Source organism: Ursus arctos, unplaced genomic scaffold (genome assembly GCF_023065955.2).
Source record: "Ursus arctos isolate Adak ecotype North America unplaced genomic scaffold, UrsArc2.0 scaffold_31, whole genome shotgun sequence".
Taxonomy (NCBI): domain Eukaryota; kingdom Metazoa; phylum Chordata; class Mammalia; order Carnivora; family Ursidae; genus Ursus; species Ursus arctos.
This window is the reverse complement of record NW_026622997.1, coordinates 29,878,851-29,896,613: the sequence shown is the minus strand read 5'-3', so window position 1 is coordinate 29,896,613 and position 17,763 is coordinate 29,878,851. Positions and strand designations below refer to the sequence as shown.

The following is a 17,763-nucleotide window of genomic DNA, read 5'->3' as shown; positions in this document are numbered from 1 at the left end:
AGGAATGAGTAATGATCACTTAATGGGTATGGGGTGTTCTTAATGGGTATGAGGTGATGAAAAAGTTTTGGAGCTTGAGAGAGGTGGTGGTTGTGCAACATTGTGAAAATACTAAATGCCACTGAATTAGATACTTTAAAGTAGTTAATTGTATGTTATGTGAATCTCACCTCAATTTAAAAAAAAAAAGGAAAAATAGTTTGATCATGACCTATTAGCCAAAGGCACTTGGAAACTAAATTTCTGCAATGCCGGTGTTGAATTTGCTCTGTACTTAGAATCTGCACTTTTTTTTTTTTTTTAAAGAAACAATAAGCCAATTTTATTATCTCAGATGACAAGAATGCCCAGTGTAAGATGGCGCTGAGATTGCCAGATTTAATTTAGTGGTTTATGTGATGTAGGACACAACAGTTTTTCCCTCTTTCTGATTGATCGTCCTTAGCATATCAGGCACATCCTCATTAGGTCCCCTGAGGTTCCTGGTAGGTCTCTTCATGTTCCCAAGGTGGTTGCAGTAATTCTCTTTGTTGAATTTTCTTGACTTCCAGGGGCAGGAAAAAAGGATACTCTCTCTCTCTCTCTCTCTCTCTCTTTTCCTCCCAATTTGCCTTTTTATTATAAACTTTTCAAACGTACAGAAAATTTTGAAGAATTGTAGTGTTTACCCTTATATTTACCGTCTAGATTCAACAGTGGTAAACATTTTTGTCATGATTTGTTTTCTCTTTATAAACATTTTTTTAATCATTTGAAGTTGTAGACATCACAACCCTTCATCCTTAAATATTTCAAAATGCTTCTCCTAGAGATAAGCATTCTCTTAACCACATACTAAGGAAGATAATTTACAAAAATTTTTTTATTAGTTTAAAGATACCTAGCCTATGTTTAAATTTCTTTGGTTGTCCCCAAATGTATCTTTTATAACCCTCTTTTGTGTTTTTAAGAATCGGGGTCCAATCAAGGACTTCAAGGACCATGTATTGTGTTTGGTGGCTACGTCTCTTTAAATCTAGAACAGTGCCACCACATCCTTGCCTTTTCAAGGCAGAATGCTTGTTCTTTACTTTCTATTTGGAAAAGGTATAACTGATGATGGTATTTAGAAGGATCAGTTCTGAAAAGTAATAAAGTTAATGGATCAGTAAACAGACAGGAAAAGAAGAGAGAAGAAATGATCTTGGACTTGCTAGGGCTCTAAGAAGTGGGTAAATGCTAGTGTCAACTTACTCCTCTTAATGGAATTTTCTACAAGCTCTTTTTTCTCACAGTCTTCGCATATTAAATAGTATCATCCATGAGTTAATTTTTAGGTTTGAAAACAGCCTTCTTCAGCCCAATTCCTATTGCCTACCTGCTGTCATCTTTCTGGCTTCATGAAATTCTGTTTCTTCACAGTAGTCACAAGTACTTACTTTTTGACCCCTCTTTCTGGTCTTCCATATTTGATTGCTGTGGAGTTGATGTTGGAGCCCTAATAAGAACCTTCTCTATTTTGCTGATCCTTTTTCTAGTCTGGTTTTTCATTCAGATATAATTTCAGTCACATTAGAGATTCCCGGTGGGCTTGTGGCCTTAGCAGCAGTATCATTGGCTCTCCAGAGGTGAGAGAAGCTTCTTGTGGTTTGGAGTAAGTATTGCTCACAGCCCAAAGATGCTGTTGTTTGTGCTTAACTGTATCAGTTCATTATTCTGATTCCCATTTTAATTTGTGTCCAAAATTTGGGTAGTTTTCTTTTTCTCATAAATAATTTGGATCTTTTTGAGTTTGTTGTTCAGAGAATGGAAAGAGAAGGTATCTAATCTTATTTTCTTGAGAATCTGAGCCAATTCTTAGTCTTCTGACATTCCCTCTTTAATTCTGATTTCCTGATTTTCTTAACTCTTTTCTACCCCCATATTTTTGGGTGATGTTCCTGACTGTATATTCAGCAGATAGAAAATTTTTCTTCAGGGGCTCCTGGGTGGCTTAGTCGTTAAGCGTCTGCCTTCGGCTCAGGACATGATCCCGGCATTCTGGGATCGAGCCCCACATCAGGCTCCTCCGCTGGGAGCCTGCTTCTTCCTCTCCCACTCCACCTGCTTGTGTTCCCTCTCTCGCTGGCTGTCTCTCGCTCTGTCAAATAAATAAATAAAATCTTAAAAAAAAAAAATTTCTTCAGAAGATTGGTAATCTGACCTGTATATGTATACATACGCAAAAATAAATGTTTCATGTTTGTGAATTTTTGCAAGATTAGATACTTGGTCATTTTCAATAATTCAACTGAAAGGGAGGGTTACAACTAATTTGTTTATAGAATTCATGATGGTGGGTACCTGGGTGGCTCAGTTGGTTAAGCATCCAACTCTTGATTTCGACTCGGGTCATGATCTCAGTGTTGTGAGATAGAGCCCCAAGCTGGGTCTCATGCTCGGCGAGCAGTCTGCTTGAGATTCTTTCCTTCTCCCTCTGGGTCCCCCCCCCCCATGCGTGCATGCACGCTCACGCACTCTCTCGCTCTCAAATAAATAAATAAAATCTTTAAAAAAATCATGATGGTAATTATTATGTTCTTAAGAAAATCCCGTGTTTAGAATGTTACTAGATAATTGGGAAGTTCTGGGTAAGCTAAAAGTTTTATGCCTTTGAATACGTCTTCCTAATTGATGGTCTAGCATGGGGCAAGTTATTTACCTGTTAGCGCATTTGTGGCCTCCTCTATAAAATTATTGTTGAACATTATTGCTTCTGAGTTACAAAATTGCATTTCATCAGGGAACACATATCAACATTACCAAATTCTTCTCTGAATCAGGTTAACCTGATTATCAGTGCATTTCAAACTGTTGTGCACCAGGCCCATTTTTCACTGAAGTAGGAAAAGCTGCCTTGGGCTGATAACCTCAGCATGAGAGACAGTTGGAGTTACCCTTTTTGAATGTCCCTGGTTTGCTGAAGTCGCTGGACTATAAGCTGTGTAAAGGTAGGGGCCTTGCCCGTCTTGCTGTCTGTTCTATCCCTGGCCTCGCTTGAGTGCTCATTATTAAATACTGGTTGAATGCCAACCCTAGGACATTTACACACATTGTCTCATACAGTCTTCACAGCCAACCTTATCATTGCCAGCTTTGTAATATAAAATATAAGTCAGCCTTCTGATACAAGAAACTCAGTTTTGTAGATGAGTAAGCCGACATAGATGCGTAGCCACTTGTTCAGAGCCCCACAGCCAGGCACAGACGCTGCCTCCAAACAAAGCTATTCTAAATTTTACCATTTTAACCATTTTGCAGTGCACAGTTCTGTGGCATTAAGCATATTCATAGCCATCACCATTGTCTTGGCCCATGCCTTTTTCCTCAGTTACACTGCCTGCCTTTGTTTTTCTGGGTGTTTTTGGTTTAATCTGAAATCAGATTAAAAACATTTTTTTGAGCAAAAACACTGGAGGAACCTGGAAGTTTAAACTTTCAGACTGGGCTGAATACGGAGTCCGTGTTCTTCCTTTTCCCATTTCCTCAGCCAGTTCTATTTCATGTAGAAATTCTTGTTTGCTAATAATAGCTGAGTATGTTGATTCGAACGGGAATACATGCTCTCATATCTGCTTGTTCTCACACTTGAATTGGAGCTGTTTGGTCTATTTCTGCCATTGCTTGGCCCAGTAAGGCAGTGATCTAAGTGGTCCAAGCGCCAAGAAGCTGTGTACCCACAGTTTAAGTTGTGTACCTGCCGAATGGGTTAGAGCACCACTGGGCTGAAGTCCACACTTGGCCTTGTACTTGGGAAATTAATTTGCTTTGTCATCCTCCACTCCTGCTTCCTGCCAGAAGTCCAGTTCACTACTTTCGGTTTCACTTTGGCCTTTAAAAGTGTTTCTTAATCTTTCTCTGGCTGAATTACCTATATTATACAGGTACAAATAAATAGTTTTGTTGGCTTGGCTGTGGGCCGAGTTGGGCTGTGTGAAACAAGATCTGAGGCGGCCAGATCTAAGTAGGATAGCGGAACATGTTCATGTTTCTCCTGCAGTGGTCTTGAGTCCTTTTTGATATCAGGCAGAGCCAAGTGGTGAAATATGACACATGCTGAGGATGAGAATTGGCAATTGTCCTCAGTGCACAAATAGTTTCTTCCCTCCCAAGCATATTTTACAGCCAAGTGAACAGAAAACAATTCAGCAGGCTACTTGCTGGAGTTCCTGCAGCAGAAAAATTATCTTTATAAAAGGGTGGACACACAGTTTTTACAAAACTTTTCAGAAGAACAGAATGCAAGCTAGGCTTACTTTTCTTTTTCTCATTTTATCCCTAATTCCTAAATGTAAGGCTGATTCCTAAGACACACTCCTAGGGCCTGTTTGTGGGTGATAGAGGCTGGGTGTCCCCAAGTTCAACCAGTCATATATTATTCATTTTGGATCATAGTCAGCTGGAGAAGGAAGTTGCTGGGAAGACTAAAGTCCAGGCCTTCCTATTGAATGGTCAAGCACACAGGCAGTTTGGCCCCTGGCTCAGCTCTACTCCATGTAAATTTTATCTAGTACACACACAACAGGCAGGCAGTTGGTGGTGGTGTAATTCCAGTCATTACCGACTAATATGACAGGCCACCATTGCGTGAGGCTTGACCTGAGGCAGCTGCTCTAAATATAGCCTTCCTTTCTGGCAGCTGCAAACACCTGGAGCAGCAGGCAGGCCCCCAGCAGAAAAGTATTTGCTGCTAATAGTATGTCTGTTGAACAGTTGTATACTGTCAGAGCTTATTTCATGCTGTGTTTATGCATAATTAAAAACAATGCACTGGATCCATTGGCTTATGGTTGGGTTATGTTTAGAAAAATGCAGTTTGTGTTGTTGTCTACTGTGGGGACTGGAGATGATGTCACTAGTTTAAGTAAGACTTTAAGAGGAGCAGTTAATGTAATTACTAGCAATTTCTTTGATCTTTCTAATGAACACAGCTTGTTTAAACCCCTTAGTGGCCTTTGGTTTCTGGCATGGATGAACGCGCTGTCAATCATGTGTTTCAGTTCAATTAGGGACTCTGGTTTGTGTGCTTGGTAGTTCCTTCTGACATAAGGAGGTTTATGAGTAATCAAAAAGGACACCATCATTTACAAAATGGTGCTTCCAAAACAGAAACTACAAATGGCTCATAAACATGTAAAAGATACTTAACCTCTTGTGTAACAAGAGAAAACCATTTTCAGGCCTCACTGAGATCTTCTTTTTAACCTATCAGATTGACACAAATCCAAAACTTTGGAGGAACAGTGTTGATGAGCAAATCAGGAAATAGACACTCTCATGTATTCTTGGTGGGTGCAGTAAGTGTACAGCTTTATTGAGGGAAGTTTAGAATGTATCTGTTAAAACCACAAATCTCTATACCATTTGACCCAGCAGTAGTATCACTTAAAGGAATTTATCCTCCAGATACACTTGCATTATATAAAAACAGTATTTGCTTAAGCTTATTTATGGAAGAATTAAAGATTAGAAACAAGCTCAGAAGTGAACTGGTTCCGTAAATAATGAGATATCTGTACAATGGATACAGCTATAAAAAATAGGATATTCAGGGGCGCCTGGGTGGCTCAGTCGTTAAGCGTCTGCCTTCGGCTCAGGGTGTGATCCCGGAGTCCGGGGATCGAGTCCCACATCAGGCTCCTCCGCTGGGAGCCTGCTTCTTCCTCTCCCACTCCCCCTGCTTGTGTTCCCTCTCTTGCTGGCTGTCTCTCTCTCTGTCAAATAAATAAAATTAAAAAAAAAAATAGGATATTCATTGTGTACTGACATAGGAATGTCTGCATGGGAATAACGCAAAGGGCAATGTATAATATGCCACTAATTGTGTAAAAGGGGGAGAAATAAGAATATATATTATTTGCTTGTATGTGCATAAGGCAGAATATTGAAGAAAGTAATATGAGCAAGTTGTGTGTGTGTGTGCGCACGCGTAGGAAAGAAGAGATAAGATGGCTATTTTTCACTGTACAAAGCTTTTTGAATCATCTGCATGTTGCCTTTTCAAAAAAATTAAATAATTAGAATGTCTTTTAAAATAGAGTGTTTTGGAATTCCAGTCGCGGTTGTAGAGGAGCACCCTTTTAATGGACTTTCTTACCCATACTTGCTATCCCTGTGGGTGAGAGGGAGATTTCCTCCTATTGTTGCTGATGGTGCTAATGTTTCTTACTTTTTACTGGGCACTTGGGAGGAAAGTGATGCTCAAGTTTGTTGGTCTTGGCGTTTTTCTGTTGTTCCTCAGACACAGTCAGTGGCTCTAAAGATTTATATACCAGGAGCCTTAGGTTCTATACCAAACCCTAAGAAACAGGCTTTTTCCATTTGTTTTGACAAGCAAGATAATATACTCTGGACAGGACTAAAGTAAAATCTTTTGCCTTTTCTTTTTCTTTGTAGGAACCTACAAGCAGCAATTGGCGCCTATTACGACTTCGAGAGCCCAAACATCAGTGTGCCCTCTATGTCATTTGTTGAAGATGTCACCATAGGAGAAGGGGAATCGATACCTCCTGATACTCAATTTATAAAGACGTGGCGGATCCAGAATTCTGGTAAATGGATAATGGGCTATTCTTTATTGCCCAGTTTTCTTTTTTCAGTAGTTAAAAGAAAGAAGAAAGTGTTTTAGCTTAATTTATATGCTTTTGTAACTCTGAGCTTTTTCTTATACATGATGTAGTACCATTTTTTTTTTTTTAAGATTTTATTAGAGAAAGAGAAAAAGCATGAGCAGAGGGGAGGGACAGAGGGAGAAGCAGACTCCCCCTGAGCAGGGAGCCTGATGTGGGACTCATCCCAGGACTCTGGGATCATGACCTGAGCCGAAGGCAGATGCTTAACAGAGCCACCCAGGCACCCTGATATAGTACTTTTTTGTACTGGTGTGATGACCAAACATCAATGAAATGTCCCCTGCCCTAGATCAGGAAAAATAATTTTGATCTTTTTTTTTTTTTAAATATAGGTCTTGATGGCCTCTATAAATAATTCATTATTCATTTGATACCAGGAACTAGGCCTGTGTGTGGTGGTGGTATTATCTCCACCTGTACAGTTCTACTCCATCATTTTAATTCTGCTCTAATTAATCTTCCAGTTCTTTCCAACAGGCTAGAGGAGGTACATCCTTGAATAGAACAAGGTGGTTAGAAAGAGCTGTGAGCATCTGCTCTTTTGAAAGCTCTTTTCTTTGTAGCTGCAAGGATGATTCTTTATGAAATTTCATTGAGTTATCTCTCTGAAATGTTAATACCACTTTGAAAAATAGGGTAAGAAATGTGGGGTTTTTGCTCAGTATGGGAAAGATGGAAAGACTGAGAAATTTTTTTGAAGCATTGTTGTAATGTACTGCTGACTTTTAAGAAAAATTAAAAATAAGTTAGCGATAGTTCTTTGAAAAAAGGATCTGAATATGTGTCTGGTAACAGTTAATTATTACCTTTTGCTTGTTAAATTCTTTCTAATGACTTTTTTAATTTTAGTGGGCTTAATATTGCTTGTCTCATGCAATAATAATAATTCATGCTGCTGCCTAGATCAGGATGCTTTAACTTCCTTGTCACTGAGGACTTAACAGAGAAAATCGGAGAGATGGAGAACTAGGCAGAAGGCATATTTAGCTGAAAGTCTGTGCATGTGGGGGAACCCTGTCTAGCAAGGTGATCTGATGTGAGATGATGTAAAACTCTTGGGGCTCAAATAAACCTATAAAAGTGACCTTTTATTGACTGTTTACTTTTCAGTTATTTGTACTTTAATTTTTTTATGATGGAGAAAGACTAGTTAAGCTAGCCTAAATAGTAATTAATGTACCAAATTGTTATTCTTAGTTTTTCTGACTTATTTAAAGGTAACTCCCTTGGATGAAAGTTCAGTGTGTCACTGAGGAAATGCATATAATCTGGATTGACCCAACGTTGTAGATGACTGGAGACATTCGTGGCTTTATAAAATTTTCATTAGCTTCTTTTCCCTTTTGGTTGTAACGGTGTGGGGCGTTGTGAGTTTGAGAGACACTTTGGTAATATGGGAAAATAGCTATGTTTTCTGTTTTTCTTGAAATTATTTTTTTCAAAGCTAAATTATTTTTGCCTAATTTCTTTCCTTTTTGGGGGGGGTTTGATTTCTCTCAGTTTTCTTAATGTTGTGGGCTTTTAAAAATACTAAAACAATCTCTTTAAGATTTTATTTGAGAGAGTGTGCAAGAGTGAGCGTGCAAGGGGAGGGGGCAGGAAGAGAGGTAGAGAGAGAATCCCAAGCAGACTCTGCACTCAGTAGAGCCCTAGTCTCAGATCGACATGGGGCTCGATTCCATGATCCGAGATCATGACCTGAGTCAAAATCAAGAGTCAGATGCTTAACTGACTGAGCCACCCAGGCGCCCCTAAAACAATCTCTTTAGTTCATCTTCTGTTCATCATGTTTTTTCTCTGAATTACTAAAACCTGCTAAGTTGCTAATCAAAACTGCATTTGAAACTTACATATGAGTTCAGTTTTATTTAGTTAAAAAAAATTAAGACCTTGTTTATTTATAGTGAAAACACTGAAAATGGTCTGGCTTTCTGGGAATTCCCTATGGTGTTTTTAAATATTAAAAGTTCTTAGAGTACCGCTGAAATATTTGAGATACTCTTTTGTTGCAGAAACCATTTTGTATGTCAGAAATCTTCTTGATAGATCCGCTCACTCACAGTTCTTGAGTTAATGGGGGATTGGGAGGGATTGATATAAAATGGATAAATGTCAGGTCAGAATCCCAAAAAGCCTACCTTTCTTTCACCTTGGAAAAAATCTGTATTGGTGGGGCTGGGTGCTTTTTCCACTTGGTTTTGCATGGTAACTCCAGTTTAAAACAGCCTCTGGATCTGCGATCTCTCTTCCCATGAAAGGTCATTCTTGTGCCTGAATACTTCTTGAAAAGAGTTGGGCAACAATTGGCTGGATATTTTACCCTTCAGGTTACTTTGAACACAGATTATTTTATTCTTTTGGAAATTGTTCCTCCATTTTTGAATAGTTTTGTATCTGTAAGCTCCATGCTTTCCATTTGATTAAGGAGAACCTGGCCTTCCATAACTAAGTAATAGGTATGTTATTAAAGAGAAAGAGGGAAAGCATGCACGTGTACTGGTTCTTCGGCATCATTCTAATCTGGCCTGAGTTCTTTCTGGAAATAGAGTAACACAGAAATACAGCAGGCCTTAGCTATTTCTCCTCTGGCTCTTTTACTCTCATTCATAACCTTCTCTTAAGAGATAAGTGTTCACTGAAATAGTTTCATAAATAATTTTCATGGTATCTCTCTGCTGTCATGTTTTAGGCATGCCAGGCATTTGAATATACAACAGATGAGATTGGCAGGAACTACGTATACCTGTCCCAGCAGTTTCCCCAAAGAAAATAAATGTCACACATTGTTTAAAATTCAACTTTTAAGACCATGGAAAAACAGAAGTCAGACATTTAATGACATAGATGTGGAATCCCAGGATCCAAACTTTTGACACTATATAAGTATTAGAAGCTTGGGAAACTTGAACAGGAAACCTTACAATTAAAATTGAAAGTAAAAATTTGAAACTGCCCCTCCAAGGTGAAAACAGACAATTTTCCTCACCAACACTTTAGCTTCTCAGTTGTTAGAGCCGTGCTCTGTTGTCCAACCATGGTGAATGTTAAGCCAAGCAAGTTATGATAATGCTGGTATTTCTTGGACTTTGGCTAAGTAGTTGTGATTGTCACGTGAGAAAGTGGCTTCATTGTCAACTTTATTTTTTGTGAACATAAAGCTGGAGTTGAGAAAACTTGAAAAAGAACAACTGTTTCCTCCATTTTTCTTTTGGATCCTTAAAATAGTTAATTTCTGCCTTTCTCTTCAGCATGACTATAGTGAAGGTAATTCTTCATCCATTTAGCAAATTTTGTTATATCCCAGTCACTTTACATCAGGTGAAGAAAGTCATGACAAGGTCAGTGAAGGTCCCTTTTTGCCTGCGGCTTAATTTGAAATGCAATCTCCAAACTTCTAGGGATTAAAAACAATAGGGGGTCTTCATCGAGGTTTATCTTCTTCCTCATCGATCTTTGGATGTTCCTTACCATCTCCCAGCTATTTCCGTAATCACTTACACCTAGTAAGTCCGGGCTTTCGGGAACTGGTGGACTTTTATTTCATTTTTGCCACATTCTCTATCATCTCAAAATTGCCATCTGTCAGGGTTTTTTTTTGTTTTGTTCTGTTTTTACTTTTTTTTTGAATAAAATTATCTTCCATGATAACTGGAGAATCACAGTCTTGATCATATGTGTGCTTGTGATACTTAACTTAGAAAGCCATAAAACACAGATTAGTCTTTCTTCTTCTAGATGTATCTGTCCCCATTAAGCTAATTTGTAACTGAGACTTAATTTGAGCCCCTGTTATATTATACTTCTCAAATCCAGAATTTAGGTGTGCTGATGGTCCAGACAGCTCAGCAGTATTTCCTTTCCTTCTGTATTAAGAACTGGTATCTTTGACCTTTTTAGAGTTGCCTGACTTACTAGGCTGTAAGAACTAAATGCCATAGAGAATTCTTGGTAACTCTCAGAAGGTAGATGATTGGTTCTTCACTTTGTAGCAAATTAACACTTTCGAGTTGATGGTGGATAACTCATCCAGTTTTTTCTCCAACAAGCTCCCCAGGCACCACATGAATAGAGTGTCTGTACTAAAAAAGATCAGGACTGGAGCTGCGTAATTTGTTAATCACTTAGTGTTTACCAACTAACCCAGTCTCCCTGGAGCACAGGAGCACTCCCTCTTTGCATAGCTGAGAGCTCTGACCGTCTCAGCTGCTTGTGGTTGTCTGCTCAGGACAGCCAAGTATTTCCCACACCCAGACAGTCTTGGTTTTCCTTATTTTCTTAGAAGTTCAAAAACAGACACATTCTTGGATTTTTGTACAGATGTTGTCTTGTTACAGGTGTTGTGTGTATGTGTGTGTGTGTTTGAAAGAATAATTGTGAATTCAACCCTAACACAGCAGTTCAGTTTTTCTCTTGGCTCTTGGTCTTTAAAGACACTGACATTTTCCAAGGTGCTCCATGCCAGCTGCTACTATTCTTGACCTCAGACAAATACGCTTTTGCCAAGACCATAGGCCCCAGAAATGTGAAACAATTTGCCTGTATTGCCAAGGTATCATCCACAGGCTTTCCACCAGCAGCAGTTGCCCTTTATGATGTTAACTTAAGAGGGCACTTGGTTGGCAAGTGTGTTTTTAAGAGGGTCTGACAAAACATTGTGCCCACTGCTTCATCTGCTACCCCTTAAGATCCAAGAGCCACAGAATGTGCCATTCATTATGGGGCTGCAGTTTCAGCAGTAGAGCTGTAGTTGCCTTTCTCTCTGGTTCCCTTTTCAAGAGTAAGTCCTCAGATATATCAAAACCAGTCCAGCACTTTGAGAACAAGGTACTAAGGCATCCTAGAATACTCTCAGGAGATGGATTTCAAGCATGCTTTGCCCTGAGAGTCCTGCCATGTGCACCTTTTCACGGTGATTTATTTTTATAATGGATGTGTATATACCCCCAAAAGATAGAGAGGTTTCTGTCTATAGTAAAAAGGAGTATATTGGAGAGTCTTCACTGGAAAGATAACTTCTAGTCACTCTGTGGCCCTATGACTTGTCCAAACGAGTCAATATATGGATTGCTCATTTTGAATTAGTTTGCATGAAAATAGGTACATAGGAGGAGGTACCCAAGTAAGATCTTTATCATTTCCAAAGGAGGAAGGACATTCCTGCCAATGCCTTGTCCCTGTATTGCCATTCCTATCCTTTATACCCGTGCCTCTGGCTGGTATCATCACCTCTGAGACCACAGTTCAGTGTGTTGTTACCGGGGAGCTCACCCACTGTTCTGTTTTCCCCACTACTGTTTGAGCCTGAATATGAAATTTGGATTTGACTCTTCTGTCTGGTATTTGCAGAATCTCTTGCACCTTGGTCTTTTCACAGTTAAGCACTCCAGAAAGAAAAGTCGTACGTCAGGGGAAAAGTATTAAAATGAAAGTAATACAGAAATTATTACTCATGTGTTTCATCCACTTGCCTTGATAGAAAAACTGGGGACAATCAGATACATTTTTACTTAGAACGTCAGCTTAAAAAGTTCCATTGAAAAATGGGCACGCGTTACCTCTTAGTGAGGAAAGCAGGCCTCCAAAGATGTGGGTCTGTGCTTCATTTCCACGGCTCTTCGTGGACATCATTCTTAGATTCCTTGGATTCAGTGTGATGTGTGGCCTCCCCTGGGGTCCCCTGAAACTCATCTTCTTGAGGAACTGCCTTGCTTTGATCATATGTGCCTTATCTTAGGGATAGACTGTTGGTCAGAGGTTGTTAACTGATAATTCCTTCTGGTCAGTCTTGTGACATTATGTAGCTCAAGGATATGTGGCTAGGTTCACGTATGTGCGAAAGACAGAGAGAGAGGCCTCTTCTACAGTTTTGTAATGAACTGCACCCAGCCTAGGACCACTAATTGCCTAACATTTTTTTCTTTTGCTTGAACTCAGGGGCAGAGGCCTGGCCTCCAGGGGTTTGTCTTAAATATGTCGGGGGAGACCAATTTGGACATGTGAACATGGTGATGGTGAGATCGCTAGAGCCCCAAGAGATTGCAGATGTCAGCGTCCAGATGTGCAGCCCCAGCAGAGCAGGAATGTATCAGGGACAGTGGCGGATGTGCACTGCTACAGGACTCTACTATGGAGGTGAGTATGTCCTTGTGCAGCCCAGGGTGAAGGAATTAAGGTAACATCTTACAGCATTCCCAGTGTTGCTCACAGAGCCTGTCAAATTACGTAACGAGGCGTGGCCTCTTTTAAACAGTCACCCCATGCAGGTTAATGACTTGAATTTAATGACCATCTAATTGGTTCAGTCTAGTGCTCTCCCTTTTACACTGGCAGTTTAGTTAAAATTTAGTGAAGTGCGTGAGAGATCTATATCTTGCATTCTAAACAGTGATTTAGTAGTGCTGCTCTTTTTGTTATATAATCTGGTAGGTGCTGTAAGAATATTGAAGGCAGTCCTTGTTCTCAGAGTCTCTAGATGTTAAGTCCTATAAAAGAAGGTAATGCACAAAATGTACGTACTTCTCCCAACCGGAGGACCCGTCAACACCCCTCTCTCTTTATTGTCACACTTTCTGAGCAGAGTGAGCCTCTTCTTCCTTTTTTCCATTTGTTCTTCAACCCAGTCTATTCTTTACCCACTCCAGAGAAATGATAATCAAAGACTACCCAGTTTCCAAATCCAGCAGCCACGTAGTCTTCGTACTAACTGACCCTCTGTCATTTGGCACCATGCTCCAAGTGTTTTCTGAACCGTGTACCTTCCTAGACTCACATGATAGCTGTCTTGTTTCTCCTCCTCCGAGTGATCTTTCTCTGTCTCTGTCTAGTCTCCTTTTTGCCCTGGGATTGCTAGATTCTGAGCTGGGTCCTGTTCATGCTCCATGACCTCGTCCATCCACATGGGTTCGGCTGTCACCAGTACAGTGTACGTGGCCGTGTTCAGATTCCTATCTGTGGCTGCAAACTCTCTTCCGAATTCCAGACCTGTGTTTTAACGGCTTATGGACAGAACACTTGGACATCCTGTAGATTTCTGAATCTTAATGTCTCCCAGGCAAAACTTAACATTCTTCTCCTCAGCATCCCAATGAGGTGATCAGGCAGGAACCTTGGAGTCATCTTTTATCCAGTCTTAAAACTGTTCTTCATCACAAACCAGTTCCTGTTGGTTCCACTCTATCCCGTGTCCTGGTAATCCAAAGAATAATAAATAGTAAATAGTTCCTGTCTTCTGGGAACCCTTAACTGGACTCAAGGCCAGTGGGGCCTTTGGAGTGATTTCAAGGGATCCTAGAATTAACATTCTTCTGTATGTTTTTGCAGCCGGTGGAAACGTTACATATTTTTTTTTTTTAAAGATTGATTGATTGATTGATTGATTCGACAGAGAGAGAGACAGCCAGCGAGAGAGGGAACACAAGCAGGGGGAGTGGGAGAGGAAGAAGCAGGCTCATAGCAGAAGAGCCTGATGTGGGGCTCGATCCCAGAATGCCGGGATCACGCCCTGAGCCGAAGGCAGACGCTCAACCGCTCTGCCACCCAGGAGCCCCGGAAACGTTACATATTTTTATAGCCTCGAAAAATTTTAATGTTAGAAAGGGTGTCTCATAATGCTTATATGACATCATTCTTTGCCTAAAACTTTCATGCCTACTGTACTGAAGCCTGATTCCTTGGCGTGGGGCTTAAAGCTCCTCACGATCTGGCCTCGTTTTCACTTTCATCGTCAGTCTCCTCTTCACTCCCCCACAGCCGGTCCCCAAAGACACCACATGCTTTCACTTCACCATGCCCTTGCTTGTGTTGTTCCTATTGCCAGAAATATCTTTTCTCTTCTTTCCAGTAAACTCCTGCTCATCCTCAGGGCCCTGATGAAGTCACCATTCCTCCTTCCCCTTTCCCTCCTTGCTTACCCCCCTCACTACCCCATGGAAATTTATCCCTCCTTTTTTATTAATATTATGCACAGGCTTGTTATTATACTTCACACATTGTATTTTAGGTGTGTGTTTACTTACCTTTCTCTCGTACTAGACTGTGAACTATTTGTTGAATGACAAACGAATGTGCAATCATGTATCAGAATGCAGAAATTATTTGTCCCTTCCCTTCTGGACTCTCTTTTCAGGCCACTTTTTTTTTTATTATTAACATATAATGTATTATTTGTTTCAGAAGTACAGGTCTGTGATTCATCAGTCTTGTAATACCCAGTGCTCATTACAACACATACCCTCCCCAATGTCCATCACCCAGTTACCCTATCCTCCCACCTTTCTCCCCTCCAGCAACCCTCAGTTTGTTTCCTAAGATTAAGGGTCTCTTATGGTTTGTCTCCCTCTCTGGTTTCGTCTTGTTTCATTTTTTCCTCTCTTCCCCTATGATCCTCTGCCTTGTTTCTTAAATTCCACGTATCAGTGAGATCATATGATAATTGTCTTTCTCTGATTGACTTATTTCGCTTAGCATAATACCCTCTAGTTCCATCCATGTCATTGCAAGTGGCAAAATTTCATCCTTTCTGATGTCTGAGGAATATTCCATTGTCTATATATACCACATCTTCTTTATCCATTCATCTGTCGATGGACATCGGGGCCCTTTCTGTAGTTTGGCTATTGTGGACATTGCTGCTATAAACATTGGGGTGCAGGTGCCCTGCCGGATCACTACATTTGTATCTTAGGGGTAAATACCCAGTAGTGCAATTGCTGGGTCATAGGGTAGCTCTATTTTCAACTTTTTTTTTTTTTTTTTAAGATTTTATTTATTTATTTGACAGAGAGAGAGACAGCCAGTGAGAGAGGGAACACAAGCAGGGGAAGTGGGAGAGGAAGAAGCAGGCTCCCAGTGGAGGAGCCTGATGTGGGGCTCGATCCCAGAATGCCAGGATCACGCCCTGAGCCGAAGGCAGACGTTTAACGACTGAGCCACCCAGGCGCCTCTATTTTCTTTTTGAGGAATCTCCATACCATTTTCCAGGGCAGGCCACTCCTTCTAATAACCTTTGTACCTGCACAGTTGGAAGTACAGTTGACCCTTGAATAACATGGGAGGATAGGGGTGCTGACACCTCTGAACAGTTGAAAATCCATGTATAACCTTTGACTACCCCCCCAAAACTTTACTGATAGCCTTGTTGACCAGAAACCTTACCAATAACATTAACAGTTAATTAACACATATTTTTTAGTTGTATGTATTATGTACTGTGTTCTTACAGTGAAGTAAGCTAGAAAAAAAATGTTATTTGGAAAATTGAAAGAGAAAATACATTTACAGTACATCTTGTATTTATTAAAAAAAAAATCCACATGTAAGTGAACCTGTGAAGTTCAAACTCATGTTATTCAAGGGTCAGCTAGTTTCTTCCACTGCTGAGCTCCCATTGCATTTTTTCCTCTTCCCCCTCCTCCTCCTCCTCTTCTTCCTCCTCCTCCTCTACTCTTTTATTTTTTCCCCATTGCATTTTCTCTGCACCTCTCACTCCCTTGCCTGTCTTTGGCACTTTACCTCTTTCTACCCAGTTATTTGATGAATGTCTCATATACCTATAAAACTTAAGGTGATACATGTCTTATTTATCTTTGTAACTTCAAAAAGCTGAGCCCAGTGAAACAGAGTGGAGATTTTTTTAAATGAATGTCAGTGTTTTTAAGGGAGGGGCATGACCGCATACGTGACTTAAAAAAAAAAAAATCCCTTTGATGCAAAGATACTGCTTCTTACTGTTCTTTAGTGTTTGAGAGCTCTGGTCGTGTGTGTGTGTGTGTGTGTGTGTGTGTGTGTGTGTGTGTGTTTCAGTGTTAAGATAAAAATAATATGGGGCGCCTGGGTGGCACAGCGGTTAAGCGTCTGCCTTCGGCTCAGGGCGTGATCCCGGCGATCTGGGATCGAGCCCCACATCAGGCTCTTCTGCTATGAGCCTGCTTCTTCCTCTCCCACTCCCCCTGCTTGTGTTCCCTCTCTCACTGGCTGTCTCTATCTCTGTCGAATAAATAAATAAAATCTTAAAAAAAAATAATAATAATAATCACTATGTGGGCCATTAAAATTTATACTTGTAACATCCCCCTCCAATTCTAGAAGTAGGTAGAGTATAAAATTTACTAGTTTTGGAGGCAATAAAGAGTTTAAAGTCTTTCCTGTTCATATAATCTGTGAGTTGTTTCTCAGGATTTTGTGAAATCTTTTTTTTTTTTTTTAAGATTTTATTTATTTATTTGACAGAGAGAGAGATAGCCAGCGAGAGAGGGAACACAAGCAGGGGGAGTGGGAGAGGAAGAAGCAGGCTCCCAGTGGAGGAGCCTGATGTGGGGCTCGATCCCAGAACTCTGGGATCACGCCCTGAGCCGAAGGCAGACGCTTAACGACTGAGCCACCCAGGCGCCCCAAGGATTTTGTGAAATCTAATACCTTCAGGAGATCTTAATAATTGATCAGTTCCATGATTTTCAAAGCATTTTTAAAAAATCAGAACCCTTTCCTTTATAAGAGCATATATGAATACCCCCTCAAAAAAAAGGGAAAACCTAAAAATGAAACTGGTTTTGTTGAATTGGGAGCCTCCTTAACCTGTGTTGCCTGCTCTGATGACCTCTAGTGCTATGTGGCGTAGAGTTTGCAAACAGTTCATCTTCTCTAGTAGAGAATTGAATTCCATTGTACAAACTACAGTTTCATTGAATCCAGATTACTCTTGATTATAACACATCCTGATAGCAGAGATGGTAAATTGTTGGCAGAATGTGAATATAGTATACATAAAACCACAACTATGAACACGTAAAAGAAAATAAACTGCCTTGTTAACTGTGATTGGCTCTTTCCAGTTTTTCTGTGAAGTCTCACCTTGCAAGCTCATAAAGTGTGGTATAGTGGGAAGAGTTTGGGAAGTAGGCTTAGGTTGCCTGGGCACAAACTTGAACAAGTTAGGTAACTACTCTGCGTCTCATCTTTCTGTCCTAACAACAAAGCTTGTTTGTTTTGTTTTTGGTGGGTGGTCTCTTCTACAGTCTTTAGATGGTCTTCTCTAGAAAGAATCATTTTCTTTATTTTTATAATAACACATTTCATTTCTCTTCCTCAGGAGGAATTTTTGCTATATTTAATAATT

At 40.2% G+C, this 17,763-nt stretch overlaps 1 protein-coding gene across 3 annotated transcripts in view; it reads left to right on the top strand.

The window, feature by feature from the left end:
• The window catches only part of ILRUN (inflammation and lipid regulator with UBA-like and NBR1-like domains), an 88,945-nt gene that overhangs the window by 26,490 nt on the left and 44,692 nt on the right, over positions 1-17,763 (top strand). For 2 of the 3 annotated variants that reach the window (XM_026482694.4, XM_057304799.1), the window contains exon 2: positions 6,415-6,569. In XM_026482694.4, coding sequence (XP_026338479.1) covers positions 6,415-6,569 — 155 coding nt within the window. Of the gene's footprint in view, positions 1-6,414; positions 6,570-12,584; positions 12,783-17,763 lie in introns of all 3 variants that reach the window. The other variant, XM_026482693.4, reaches the window with a different exon arrangement.